This window comes from Balaenoptera musculus, chromosome 9 (genome assembly GCF_009873245.2).
Source record: "Balaenoptera musculus isolate JJ_BM4_2016_0621 chromosome 9, mBalMus1.pri.v3, whole genome shotgun sequence".
In the NCBI taxonomy this organism is placed as follows: domain Eukaryota; kingdom Metazoa; phylum Chordata; class Mammalia; order Artiodactyla; family Balaenopteridae; genus Balaenoptera; species Balaenoptera musculus.
The window spans coordinates 92077951-92093365 of NC_045793.1; the positions used below are offsets into that span (position 1 = coordinate 92077951).

General features: G+C 41.1%; 1 protein-coding gene across 1 annotated transcript in view; it reads right to left on the reverse strand.

Annotated features, from left to right (window-relative positions):
* Positions 1-276: 276 nt before the first annotated feature.
* The window catches only part of LOC118900563 (laminin subunit beta-4-like), a 95884-nt gene continuing 80745 nt past the window's right edge, over positions 277-15415 (reverse strand). The window contains 5 exon segments of the mRNA XM_036862959.1: positions 277-416; positions 6222-6375; positions 7690-7863; positions 10454-10592; positions 13338-13545. Coding sequence (XP_036718854.1) covers positions 277-416; positions 6222-6375; positions 7690-7863; positions 10454-10592; positions 13338-13545 — 815 coding nt within the window.

Here is a 15415-nt window from a genome sequence, read left to right on the forward strand (position 1 = left end):
ATTGTATGTCATATTTAGGCTATGAAAGGAAAGGAAGGCAAAAGGAAAGGTTTCCGAAACCAGAGATGATCCCTTTACTACTCCCTTTCTATTCCATATAAAGTGGCATTGCCTTGGCCAAGCTTCACTCCACAGCTACACTGGGCAAGGAGAGGGCTTGGGGATGGAGGCAGAAGAGGCTGACCATTTGTGCTTCCCAACTTCAGCACTGCACCTCAGGTTTGCTCATGAGAAGCCAGAAACGAAGGCACAGGTGATTTTGCACTTTAACTCTGCCTAACTGTAGCAGGTAGCATATTTATTTTCTTGCTCGATAATTTCATTTTTAATGGCAATGACTTGATCTCCCTACTGTTTCAGCTGATCAGCTTTTTCTTGTCTACTTAGATTCAAAGCTTGGATCTTTGTTTCTAAATCTTAAAGAAGAAAATGGAGTAAATGTTTAATTAGGTCCCATTTGTTTATTTTTATTTTCATTACTCTAGGAGGTGGATCAAAAAAGATCCTGCTGCGATTTATGTCAGAGAGTGTTCTGCCTATGTTTTCCTCTAAGAGTTTTATAGTATTCGGTCTTACATTTAGGTCTTTAATCCATTTTCAGTTCATTTTTGTGTATGGTGTTAGAGAATGTTCTAATTTCATTCTTTTACATGTAGCTGTACACTTTTCCCAGCACCACTTATTGAAGAGACTCTTTTCTCCATTGTATATTCTTGCCTCCTTTGCCACAGATTAGGTGACCATAGGTGCGTGGGTTTATCTCTGGAGTTTCTATCCTGTTCCACTGATCTATATTTCTGGTTTTGTACCAGTACCATACTGTTTTGATTACTGTAGCTTTATAGTATAGTCTGAAGTCAGGGAGCCTGATTCCTCCAGCTCCATTTTTCTTTCTCAAGATTGCTTTGGCTATTTGGGGTCATCTGTGTTTCCATACAAATTAAAACTAGAGCTACCATATGATCCAGCAATCCCACTCCCAGGCATATACCCAGAGAAAACCATAATTTGAAAAGATACATGCACCCCAATATTCATTGCAGCACTATGTACAATAGCCAGGACATGGAAGCGACCTAAATGTCAATTGACGGATGAATGGATAAAGAAGATGTGGTACATATATACAATGGAATACTACTCAGCCATAAAAAAGAATGAAATAATGCCATTTGCAGCAACATGGATGGACCTAGAGATTGTCATGCTGAGTCAAGTAAGTCAGACAGAGAAAGACAAATAACATATGATATCGCTTATATGTGGAATCTAAAAAATGATACAAATGAACTTATTTACAAAACAGAAATAGAGTCACAGATGTAGAAAACAAACTTATGGTTACCAAGGTGGGGAGGGGAGGAGGGATACACTGGGAGATTGGGATGGACATACACACACTATTATGTATAAAATAGATAACTAATAAGGACCTACTGTATAGCACAGGAAACTCTACTCAATACTCTGTAATGACTTACAAGGGAAAAGAATCCACAAAAGAATGGATATATGTATATGTGTAACTGATTCACTTTGCTGTATAGCAGAAACTAACACAACATTGTAAATCAACTGTACTCCAATAAAAATTAATTAAAAAAAGAAAGTGGAGTAAATGATATCTATTTGATAGATTCCTCCTGGATACCCATGTTATACCAAACACAGGGATTTATGTGTCAATTAAGGACATATTTAGTTTTCTGTTTTGATTCAATGGATAAAGCACTTATTTTCACCAGATTTCTCAAGGTTTTCACCTAAATCAGTAGACAAACTGATATTTTTGTCTAAAGCTAGTTAGAATTCATTAGAAATGAAAAGACAGATGACAAGCCTTGATTGGATTTGGTGAAGTGCTGTATTTCCAAAGGTTTGTTCTTCCTATATTCACTTTTTAACAAGTGTCCATCACTTTAGGGCTTCCCAATCTTTCAGGAAATAGACTGAAGACATTTTTTTAAAAGACATGTTCATTTCTTCATTCTTCCCTGCTTATATGGAAGTCCCTGAACAGTAAAAGCAAAGTGATGCTCTTCACTCTTATCCATCCATACATCCATCCATGAATCCATACATCCATCCATGAATCCATACATCCATCCATGAATCCATCCATGCATCCATCCATGCACACATCCATGCATCCATCCATCCATTCACTTATCCATTCTTCATCCAACAAATACCTGAGAATTATAGTAAACCCTCACCAGGAGCCCATAGAGTAGTGGATGGAAGAGGCACAGAGAGCTATAGTTAACAGTGTGAGGTGGCCTTTAGAAAAGAAACTGACCTTAGGTTGAAGGGGCACTTCTAAAGGAAGGAAGGTAAATGTTCCACTTCACTTGGTCATATCACACCTGGATACTCAGTTGGTTTGGGGTAACTGTCAAACTAGCATGTAGCATGCGTTTAGAGGAACAAGCTAGATTGCTAGAGAAATATGAAATTGTCTTGTGAACAAAAGTTGAATTAACTTTTATGTTTACGTTTCATACCCATGAGTTGAGAAAGAAGATTCAGGGCATGTGCTATAGCTGTTTTCAAGTATGTGTGGCCAGAAAAGCAGAGTAAATGTGTTTTTGGTCATCCTGAGGACACAGAATGAAACCAGCAGGTGAAAGCTCCATGAAGGAAGATTTTTGTCTGAATATAGAGAACTTTCTAGTAGTCACAGCAGTTCAAAGACTAAGGAGCTGCTATGGAAGGTGGTGAGCATTCTATCGCCAGAAACTTTCAAATACGGGCCATTTGGGATTGAACAGGGGAGTCAGCATTGAAAGGGTATTTGTACTAAAAGAAAAATAGATCCTTGGGTTTCTACCAAGGAAGTTAACAAGATCGTGCTGGATACTTTTCATTTGCCCCACCAGATCCTTGCCCCATCCTGCTCTGTGTCCTGGAACGAAAGCCAGCCTCCACAGATGACATCACCTGGCTCCCTTGACCTCTGGCTTTCGTTCACACTTGGCCACTGGCCAGTTCTGAGAAGGGATCAGAGGGTGGGAAGCGCGAGCGGAATGCACCTGTGGTGAGCAGCAGGGTCTGGCAGTCCTGCTCTCTCTCAAGTCCAGCTCCTACAGGGTGGCCTCCTCCCTTCTGTGCTCACAGCGCTGCCTTCCAGCACTCACACTCCTCCTTCCCGTGGCTCATTCAGGTCCAGGGATACTAATGGCTTCTCTGCTGCTCACCCAGGACTTCCACACCCTTGGTTGATTCCCTTAATTCCTGTGGTTTTTTTTTTTTTTTTTCCTAGTTCCTTCCACCAAGAAATAGAGTCTATTTACCCTCTCTCCCCAAACCAGGTCCAGCTTTGCAAGTTGTTTTGACCAATAGAAAGTGGAAGAAATGATGTTGCTGGACCTCAATCAAGAGCCTCGGGCCTTCTGCCCATTCTTACGGAACCCTGTATCCACCAGGCTATAAAGCAGCCTGGAAGGAAAGACCCTGTGGAGAGAGGCCCAGCATCTCAGCCAAGCCTGGGCCCTGGCAGACCTGCCAGCTGACCCATCAGACAATGCAGCTGCTTGAGTAACACCCCAGGAGAGACCTGCACCACCCAGGCAAACCACACACAAACAGTGCACACTTGTTGTTCTAAGCCATTAAGTTTGGGGAACAGTTTGTGATGCAGTAAATAGATAACTGAGACAACTCCGCTTATAAACACACAATCCAGAATTACATCCAAGTGTGCTTTTCATTCCTTGCTGGGATGCTGACTGACACAAAGCTCTGTGGAGGGACCCTGGCTGCAGACTGGGGCCCACTCCCCACTTTCTCCACTTTGACCTTGTCAAGTTAAGTCAGGGCTCCTTTCTGCAATCCCATGGGCATCTCTTCCTAACAGAGGGGAATAGAGCACAGACCTTGTGGTTCAGCCTCTTCTCAAGTGACAGAGTTGGGAAGAGGGCCAAACCACTGTCTTAGTTTCCTATCTTGTTGAGTTGCGAAAACAGCCTTACAGTGAGAGAAAAAAAAAGTAGTAGAATGCATTGCTTTTGATCTGAGAAGTCCCCTGACTTAAACTTCTCTTCCAACCTAATTTTAAGAACTGTGAAAGTTTTAGTCTATAAGGAAAAGTGGAAACAATGTAGACCCTGACATAAAATATAAGACAGAAAAGGTCCTCCCTGTGTTTTTGTTCTCACAGGAAGGACCAAGGTCTGGGAATAATAGAAACTGATTTTTCATGGTATCGCCTATGGAGTGCAAGGTAAAAACAACATTTGTCTTTTTGAATCTTTCCTAGTATTTCCTTTTTAAAATTATTAAGAAAATACTGAAAGTGAAAAAAACTCACTACTTTTTAAAACAATTCTGTAAATGTAAAAAGTAGTGTTTTCCTCTTCACCCTCCCTGCCCCCAGAGATATCTAATGGTAACAGTTTGGTATGCATTTTTCCTGACTTTGGCCCACACTAATGTTGCATTTTCATTTTTTTCATTTCATAACGATGATATAAATAGTTGTAGGGCCGACGACTCATTTTATAATAAAGTAGCATTTGTAAGTAAGAGTTGGTTTTTTCTTTTTTTTTTTGGCCCCATCCTGCGGCATGTGGGATCTTAGTTCCCCTACCAGGGATCGAACCTGTGCCCTCTGCATTGGGAGCGCAGAGTCTTAACCACTGGACTGCCAGGGAAGTCCCTGGGTTATTTTAGTATTTTGAGAGTTACTTATATTCGAAATGAATATGGTTAATTTTAAAGTTTTGGGAGACAATAAATACAACTAGAAGTAAAACTAGACCACTTATCATTCGATATTTCTTGATGATTTAGAGGTGGTTCAGGACATGATGATTGCCCAGAACAATCATGAATATCAGCTGTGGAAAAAACACTCTGATTACCTTTCTGATTGTATGTGTTTTATGTTCACTACACCTTTTGTGCATCAAAATTTCCATTTTTTTCAGAGTATGTTTCCTTCTGGATTGCTACCTACAGACCCATGATAAATGACTTAGCACCCTAGAGTCTAGATCATAACTCCAAAAAAGTAACTTGCAGGAGAGGAGAAAATGAGCAGCATAGCTTAGGACAGGGTTTCCCAACCTCGGCACTACTGATACTTTGGGCAGAATAATTGTTCACTGTCAGGGGGATGTCCTGTGCATTACAGGACATTTAGCAACATCCCTGGCCTCCGTCCACTAGACGTTGTTGTGACAAGCAGAAATGTATTCAGACATTTTTATCCCCAGGGGAGGGGATAAAATCACCCCTGGTTGAGAAGTACCAAGTTAGGACAAGGGCATTTCAAGGTGACCATAGGCAATCTCAGTGTGTTCCAATTAATGCAGACAGAGCTCATCAATATTTGTTGACATAAAATCAGGCACGAGGCATATTCCATTACAGTCACAAACCCAGCTCCTACTTCTCTCTCCTCGGTGGACTCAGAAGTGGTTAAACTGTGTCAATGATAAATTGAAATTGGTATATGTTCTACCAGAAAGGTGGAGTATTATGATGTTATTGTCAAACTGGGGGAGTGGGTAAAAGGATAGAGAGAGCTACAACATGGTCCAGGAATCCCGGATGCGTGTATATATCTGAGAAAACCAAATCTGTATCTCAAAGAGATATCTGTACTCCTGTGTTCACTGCAGCACTATTCACAATAGCCAAGACATGGAAACAACCTGAGCGTCTGTCAATGGATGACTGGATAAGGAAAATGTGAGAGGCATATATACACACATCAGATATATACACATATATGTGTAAATATAATTCATCACGACAAACAAGGAAATCCTACCATTTGCAACAACATGAACGAACCTAGAGGACATTATGCTAAATGAAAATAAGCCAGACAGAGAAAGACAAATCTGTATGGTATCACTTATATATGGAATCTAAAAAAACAAAAAAAAAGGTGAACTCATAGAATGAGTAGAACGGTGGCTGCCAGGGGTTGGGGGATGGGGAAATGGGGGGAGATGTTGGCCAAAGAGTACAAACTTCCAGTTATAAGATGCGTGGGTTCTGGGGATCAATCAGATTGTATTGTATATGTGGGTAGATCTGAAGCATTCTCACCACATACACACAAAAAGTAAACATGTGAGCTGGTGTTAACTGTGGTAGTCATTTCACAATGCACACGTCCATCAAATCATCACGGGGTACACTTTAAATACATACAATTCTATTTGGCAATTATACCTCAATAAAGCTGAGAACATCTAAAGAATAGGTACCTGTTATTCTTCTTACCTTGTCCTCTGTATCTGCAGCCAGTTTGACTGCTGTATCTCTTGGCTGTTTCACTTTCCCTAAGGTTTCCTTTGCCAGTCCTGGCGCGCTTGTCTTATGCTGAAGAATAGCATATTGACATTGTAGCGCAGCAAGCTCCTGTAACAAAGCAACGCTCCCATCATCAGAAAATATTTATAAAGCATGCACACGTGCGTGATGTTTGCCTGATAACGTTCATAAAAGGAATAAGCGCAACCATCAGCCAGCCAGTGACGCTTGAGTCACTCTGATATTTCTGACAGGGCTTTTATTTGCATGGCTTGGGTCTTTTTTTTTCAGGTTGAAAAAATGCTCAGCTTTAGTTAGTCACAAATAAAATGTTTCTGTTACAAAATATCAAGCATTTTTTCATGTTAAGGCAACGACTTGTCCTGAACTACGTTAAGGTCAGAGATAACAGAGAACAGAACTGAGCCCGTTCTGCCCGTGACAAATGTTTGGTTCAGTGGGGTCGAACAGCTGCAAGTGCAAGGTGAAGGTCAGAGAGAGTGGTGAAGGTTCAGAAGCAGCAAGGACACAGTATTTGTTTGGCACAAAGGTGAAAGGGGAATGAGGAAGGAAGGGAGGCAGGGAGGCAGGAGGGTGTGAAGGGTTCCTCGCGTTTAGAAGGGAAATCTTCAGGGTCAGCTGAGTGGCTGACAACCTGGAACGTTACATAGATGAATAACCGCCAGACCCAGGAACGCACTATGGAAGTGGTAGAGGGTGGGCAGGAATCACCTTTCTCATCCTCTGTTCCATAGAAAACGCCCTCAACTCCCAAGTCAGTGGAAAATGCACCCAGCACATTAGGAATTAAGAGCAAGAGTATACACCAATTACAAGAACACTTCAACCTCTTTCTTTTGCTTAAGCTGCTATATTAATGTGACCAACCAAAGATTTCCTGCTAAGAAAATGAGTTGATAGCTTCTTTCAGCAACCGAAATGAACAGGCCATTTTCCACAACTGTTTCATGAACTCACTCTGATTTCTGTAACTTGATCTATTCCCTTTGGCAGATGACTTTCACTTCTTTGTTTTGTGATTTAATTAGAGTAAAGGGATCAATCAGATTGTATTGTATATGTGGGCAGATGTGAATACATACAGCATAGACCCATGACATAAATTGTGAATGGTTGGAAGTTTAGGAAAAATGGGACCAAGATGTCACTAGTAATACGGGATGAGTAGATGGGGCTGAACACTCTAACATAATCTGGCCAAAAACCTGTCTTCTTTGGAGACAGCACTCCACTTACAGAAGCATCTCCATGCCCAGTGGGGTCCCTACAAACATGCACTGCTGAGCATGGACCAGCACTAAAGGAAATGCTGACAAATGGCACAAAAATCTGGGGGTGAAGGGATTATCCTTCAAAGAAGCACTGTTGTCTGCTCTTAGTGGCAGGGGTAGGACCAATGACCTCCTCAAGGCCCCCAGCCTGGCGCCGGGCCGATTCAGCCTGAGCTCCCACACGGACGGCCTCGTCTCGATTCCTTTGCAACTTGGTCTGCAGCCGGGCAAGTCCACCCTCCTGCGCTGACTGTTGCTTTGCGAAGTCCAGCACATTCTCAGTCTCCCGGGCCTGATTTTTAGCCTGTTGTTGATTGAGAGACCAGAAAGGAGAAAGTCTCTTTATGTAACAAACAAGAAAATACATGATGTAATGACCCCTCTGAAAACAAGCTAGGTGTAAAGGGAAAGGAAATCGTTCCTTTGCTTTTTCTGTTCCTTAAAAAAATGTTATAAAAAAATATTTCAGACAGACAAGAGGGTCTAGGAGAAGATGTGGCACGTATCCGTGTACCCACCAGCTGGCTTAAGAATAAACATTGCCAGTGAGCCAAGACCCTGGGTGTACCACCCCCATCATCACCCCCTCCCCCCTAAAGATCACCACTACTCTGAATCTAATATTTCTCATTCCATATACTTCTACATGCTTTTAACTCATCTTATTTGGTATTTCTAACAATATACAGTATTTTCTACTTTTAAACTTTATGCAAATACATCATCCTGTGTATTTCTGCAGCTTGAATTTTTTAATTCAAAATTATTCTTGTACAGGTCACCTAATTTGCATAACTCTTTTTTTTCTTTTTTTATTCTTAATTTTTTTAATTCTTTATTCACTTTTACCAATTTAAAGTGTTCCATTGTTTGAATATACAAAAATTTATTTTTCTATTTTCCGATGGATGCAGGTGGCTTCTAATTTTTTTCTCCCTTATAAACAATAATGAACACCTTATACTTGTTTCTTATTTCAGCGACTATACTTGTCACGTCTAGAAGTCTGACAGGTCATTTGTTATCTCTTGTCTCTTGTTCTTTGGTCAAACTTTCATGCCTTCTTTGATTTTCCTTAAGCGTAATAAACATTCTTATTTTGTACTGGATATCCAATAATGGTAATATCCGAAGTCTCCTGCATTCTGATTCTCTTGTTTACTGTTTCTGATGGACTCTTGCTTAAGGCGATTTGTTTCTTTATTGTGTGTTTCAAGGGAATCCTTTGAGGCTTGGTTTTAAGGTACATTTCCTTTGGAAAGGATTTCTCATTGCCTCTGTCAGGCATCTGAGGGCCCTGACAACCCAGGACCACTTTAAATGACATTTTTAGCTTGGTTTACCAGGGCCACCCAGGTAGTGTGAATTCTGGCCCCATCTCACCTGAGAGCCAGCTTGTTAATAATTCTTAGTGAAGACTCTCCCCCTCCATGCACAGGCTAATATCTTAACTGCCTCTTCCTCTCTCTGAAATAGTTTAACATTTCCTTGAGGGTTTGCCTTTTGGGGTCTCCTCTCTGTGCAGGGGCCTCATCCCCTCCTTGCATGGGCTTCGTTTTCTGTCTATTACTCATGGCAGCCAGGGAAACCAGCAGCTTTAATACACCAGGGATTGACAGTTGCCCTCTGACTGCCATCAGGTTCATGCTTGATTATCTGTCGGGATCATGTTTTCCGGTCATTATTGGCCTCTGAAGATTTCCTCCATTTTTTACCAATTCAGCTATGCATTTAAAAAATTGTTAAAATATCTACCATTTTCAGGTTTTTTCCTACTAGATGGCTCCTTGATATACTGGTCTACCATGCTGTTAGAAATCGAAGCCCCTTCCTAGGCCCTTGGGCATAGGTGGGAGTTTTTCTAGAGCAGGAATCTTGAAGCTTTTTCTGTAAAGGGCCTGCTAGTAAATATTTTACACTCTGTGGTCCATAAAATCTCTGTTGCAACTATTCAACTCTGTGCCATTGTAGTGCAAAAGCATCCATGGACAATATGTGGCTGAATTCCAATAAAGCGGTGTGACTTTGGATACAACAGTTGGTGGGTCCCTGTGGCCCTTGGGCCGTATTTTGCCAACCCCTGTTCTAGAGTAGATGTCTAGAAGGGGAAAACCCGGAGGCCTTCTTTATTTTTTGCTCCTGTATATATGCAACCTCTTCATATCTAAGCTTTTTATTTCCAGGTGCACGACTTCCTGTGCTGGTGCTTTCTGCTTTTCTTTTCATGATGCATGTATTTAGATATCTAAGACTCCGGGGAAGAACAGAGACCGAGAAGCTTGCAATCTGCTGGGAAGAAGATGTGTTGGAGGGAGATACGTCACAGACTCTCAGTCTAGGTCCTGTTCTGTCCTCCAGCTGCCAGGCTTCCTCTTCTGGATCCATCCCCTGGGTTAAACCGTGGCTTTATTCCTGCCAAACAGTGGATGGAACCCTTTCTTTCAGGTAAGATAGTCTTTCAGTCTTAGGATACGCTGATGAGATTTCATGCATATTTTGTTATAAAAATCTGGCAACAATTAACTTAATTTCTTTGGTTGGTGAGCTTTCAGAAGTCCGTTACTTTCCCTGGTATCAGAAGGGATAAATACTGGCCTCACATCTACCATTAATTAGCTGCGAGACATTACGTGAGTGACTTAACCTCCGTGAGTCTTAGTTTCTTCATTTACAAGCTGATGGTAACACCTGCTTTGTCCCCCAGGCTTGGTCAACAATGAGATGAAATAATGCCAGGATAACTCTGTAGAACATTAATTAAACACATAATACTATCATAATCTTATTTATCATCATAATAATTCCATCAGACAGGTAAGATGAGATATAAAAACTGTGCTGTCTTCACACTCAAAGTCTATTTCAGGTTAGTTTCAAGGAAGATAGAGAAATACCTGCAGGGCGTTCTTTTTTATTTTTGTTATCTGGGCAGTCAGCTGTGTGATGGTAGAACTTGCCCGTACTTGAGTGATGTGAACTTGTTGCAACTTACTCAACATTTTGTCGAGATTTAATAGAACATTTGCTGCTTTTCTAAGATATTAACATATCAGATTAGATAAATATACAATTATTCATTTATTTCACCTTGAGAGTTCATTCGACTCAAAAACTTTACTGAATTATTTATAAAGTCAATTGAAATCACTCTTAAGCAAGGCAAAGTGCTGAAGTCTTCCTTTTGAGACATAGGTACATTTAGATGCCAGTAAAAGCACGTACATATGCATGCATAGATACAGATTTTGCCAGATATGGAAATCAAGGTTACAGGTCTCGTTTCTTCTTAACTTGTCATAAGCAGAGAGGTTTGGGGGATAAAACTGCCAAGCTTGGAACAAAAAAAAACTATCTTTGGCCAATTCCAGTTCTCTGATTTCTCAAACTTAAGTAACGCTCTTGAAATCCTTTTTGGAATAGGGGGCGGGGTAGTCAAGAGGCTCCAAAGGGAGCAAAAGAGAACGAAAGGCCCTGCGTTTTCAGGCTGTGTTTATTCAGGTTTATTTAAGCTTCGCTGACATTCCAGCTGCCCAGGGGCCCAGTCAGAGGTTACCATCACAAGCATTCCAGGTGATAGTCTATTTTACAGAAATGAGCTCACCTCAAGTCAACATTCACCAGATACTTAGGTCTGTGGGCTCAGAAGCACCTTTGGAAGAAGGTACAAAGTCAGGGAAATAGATCTTAGCAGAGGCATCATTAGAAATGCTTGTGTGAGAGCAAAAACAGCTAAATGGCAAAACAACCCCTTCCCCATCCAACCCAGCCTCTCCTCCGGGTGATAATCCTTCTCTCTGTTGAAGAAAAAAAAAAAAAAACACACAGCTTTTTTTTTTTAAGAGCAGTTTAAGTTCACAGCACAATTGAGAGGAAGGTACAGGGATTTCCCACACACTCCCTGCCGTCACACATGCATAACCTGCCCAATTATCAACATCCTGCACCAGAGGGTCCATTTGTTACAACTGATGAACCTATACTGACACATTGTAAACACCCAAAGTCCACAGTTTACATTAGGGCTCACTCCTGGTGGTGTCCATTCTAGGGGTCTGGACAAATGTATAATGACATGTATTTATCATTACAGTATCAAACTGAGTGTTTCCACTGTCTTAAAATTCCTGTGCTTGCCTATTCATCCCTCCCCTCAACCCCTGCAACCACTGATCTTTTTTTACTGTGTCTCCATAGTTTTGCTTTTTCCAGAATATCCTATAGTTGGAATCATACAGTATATTGCTCTCCCTTTCTATACTTTTTTCTCTACAATTACAGTGAGGGTTCTAGAGGCTTTCCTTCTCATAACTCCCCCCTCCCCCATATCTTTTTACTGAATTCTTTTTTTCCTTTAGATTTTCAATGTACTGCTCATTATAGTAAATTTAGAAAGTACCCCAATAAAAGAAGAAAGAAGAAAAAAATAGCAGGGAGGGAAAATTTACCAGTAATCCTACCACCACCTGTTAAGATATTGGCACATTCTAGCATTTTTGTCCTACCAGGTTTTTTCTTTTCATGATTGAGATCCTCTTCCACGTATAATCTGTTATCTTCTTTTTACAAGCATTAACATTACACTGTAAGAATCTCTGCATGTTACTAAAAATCCTTCGTCAGCATCATTTTTAATTGCTGCATGATTGTGCCCAGTTGCTTAATCTTCCTAGTTTGAAATATTAAAACCAGAAGGGGCTGGGCTTTCAGTGGAGTCTGGTGCACTTCATCTGTATAGGTGGGTGATGAGACAGTGAAGGCAGCTCAGGTCTCAACTCTGCTTCTGGGCGTCCAAAAATGGTGGTGGGTGTTGATGATGGTACCATCATCCACTGACCCTATGACCTGGACTCACAGCACCCCATGATCATAAAAACATCAAGGTGGCTTTTCCTCTTTGCTTGGCTAAGTCGACAAGGGCAAAAGGAAGCAAGAGTTAGTGGACTTTGTGTACTGTATATATCATTCTACTCCTGTATTACTCCTGGGGCACTAGTGTTCACTTCTTCTCTGTCTCACCGTCATATTTTTAATGTGATATACTTTTTTTACTCTAGATTTTCAAAATACTGATATTGTAGTAAATACAGAAAGAAACAAAAATAGGTATGCAAGACATAGAGAATGGACTTGAGGACACGGGGAGGGGGAAGGGTAAGCTGGGACGAAGTGAGAGAGTGGCATGGACATATATACACTACCAAATGTAAAATAGATAGCTAGTGGGAAGCAGCCGCATAGCACAGGGAGATCAGCTCGGTGCTTTGTGACCACCTAGAGGGGTGGGATAGGGAGGGTGGGAGGGAGATGCAAGAGGGAGGAGGTATGGGGATATATGTATATGTATAGCTGATGCACTTTGTTATACAGCAGAAACGAACACACCATTGTAAAGCAATTGTACTCCAATAAAGATTTTTTAAAAAAATAAATAGGTATGCAAGAAAGGAAGAATACACAGACAGTCCCAGCACTTGTTAAGATATTGGCATATAATTAATACATGGCATTTATTGGTGTATATTGGTATAAAGAGGTAGCAGACACTGGAAGGGCATTCAGACACTAAGGAAAATGGGAAACAAGCATCTCTGCACAATGCCTCCCAGTTTCCCAACTTTCTGGGGCACCTCCACAGACAGCTTAGCCCTCATTTTGGGCAATGAACGATCAGAGGGTAATTTCATTTGAACGTTATAGCTCCTTAGGCAAATATTTTTCAGATGGCCTTTTGGCAGATGGCCTGTTAGAGGAGGAGGAGAATATTAATACTGTACTTACTCAGCTGCTTTTGCCTTCACCAAAACCTTTCGGGCTCCATCTGCTGCTTTATTTAGCCTGTTCTCCTCTGTCCTGTAGTCCTCACAGAGTTGCATAAGTTTCCGTGTTTTGTCAAATTCATGGGTCAGATTTTGCGATGTTACTGGTAAGTGGATGTCAAGTACACGATTTGCAACCCTCTCTATGTCCTCTGGAGGCACGTTATCCTCTTAAATAAGAAGATGGGTTTTAGGTAATTGTGTCTCCTTATCATTCTACCTTGTAAATATCACCACAACGAATTCTAAGTTAATTTGCATTTGATTATGTGTCCCTAGAATACAGGGATTATTGTATATGTCTCACAGATGCTTCTTCATCCTCAATTTTCCCTTCTCTCTGAAAGAAAAGCTGCTCATGTGAAGCTGAATTCATTCAATGCTTGTTGGAAAAACGAAAAATGACAGATATGTGTTCTACAAAATGTCCTCACAAGAATTGCTTATTATAAGTACAGATTCAAAAGCAATTAAAATGTTTAGATGTCATTAAGATTCAAACACAATGGCAAACTATTATATATAGGATGGATAAACAACAAGGTCCTACTGTATAGCACAGGGAACTATCTTCAATACCCTGTGATAAACCATAATGGAAAAGAATATTAAAAAGAATGTACATATGTATGTATAACTGAATCAATTTGCTATACAGCAGAAATTAACAACATTATAAATCAACTATACTTCAATTTAAAAAAAAGAGATTCAAATACCATGAATGAGACAATGGGGAAGCACTGGGTTTGGACTCAACAAAACTCCACTCTAATCCTCCATGACATTAAAAAGGCTCACAATTTTTGCTCACCTGCATAACTGGGTAATTATAACTGATGCTACTTCTCAAGGGCCTATTTTGAGACGGGGATGCAACAAAACAGAGTAATTTACAGTATGATTAATGTATTATAAAGAAACTTTTAGGGAACTCCCTGGTGGTCCAGTGGTTGGCACTCTGTGATTCCACGGCAGGGGTCATGGGTTCCATCTCTGATTGGGGAACTAGGATCCCGCGTGCCGCCAAGTGCAGCCCGGGGGGGAAAAAAAAGAAACCTTTAAATACATCTATGTCTTGCTTTTCAGAAGAATAAAATTGGCCCCCTTTGAGAACTAAAGTGCATAAGATGGACTCTCGGTATGTGGGGTAATAGCTCTTTGTCTCTCTCTGGCTCCTTATCGAGGCACAGATGCTGAGCGCCACGGGGGAAGTCAGAGATGAATCAGACACAGGTCTGATCCCCAAGGGGTTCACCACCAAGTGGGGAATTATAAGTCATTTTAGATGATTACTGATCCCTTACGAACAGAAGTGATAAACATAAGACAAAATGATGTGGGGTTCAGAGGGAGGAGAAAATACTTCAGGAAGAACTTCAAGACAGCATTTCAACCCGGTCTTAGAGGCCCGCACAGATTACATTTGTGGAGACATGCAGTGAGAAGAGGGTAAGGGCATTCTCCGCCGAGGCCAAAGCTCAGGGTGGAACAGGTAACAGTGCGTGGGTCACTCCTGGCTGGCCGGTGGGGGGGGGGGGGGGGGGGTCTAAAAAAGTAACTAAAAAAGCAAAAAAGTGTCTAAAAAAGTTAAAAAAAAAAAAAAAAAAAAAAAAGGAGTGGAAGTTCGGGAAGGCTGGAAGCAGATCACACATGCCCCTAAATGTGAGGCTAAGGAAACTGGACTTCATTCAAGACACAACGGGGGGACTTTCCTGGTGGTCCAGTGGTTAAGACTCCGCGCTCCCAATGCAGGAGGCTGGGGTTCGATCCCTGGTCAGGGAACTAGATCCCGCATGCATGCTGCAACTAAAACCCGGCACAGCTAAATAAGTAAATAAATACTAAAAAAAAAAAAAAGAGAGAGAGAGACAATAGGGGCCCTGGATAGCTTTGAGTATTTGAGTCACATGACCCTAGTATATATCTTCTTTGCAATCATTTTTGCCTTACCTATTCTTGTTTAATATAAAAGGAATATTTAACTTCCTTTTTTTTTTTGGCCACACCCTGCGGCTTGTGGGATCTTAGTTCCCCGAC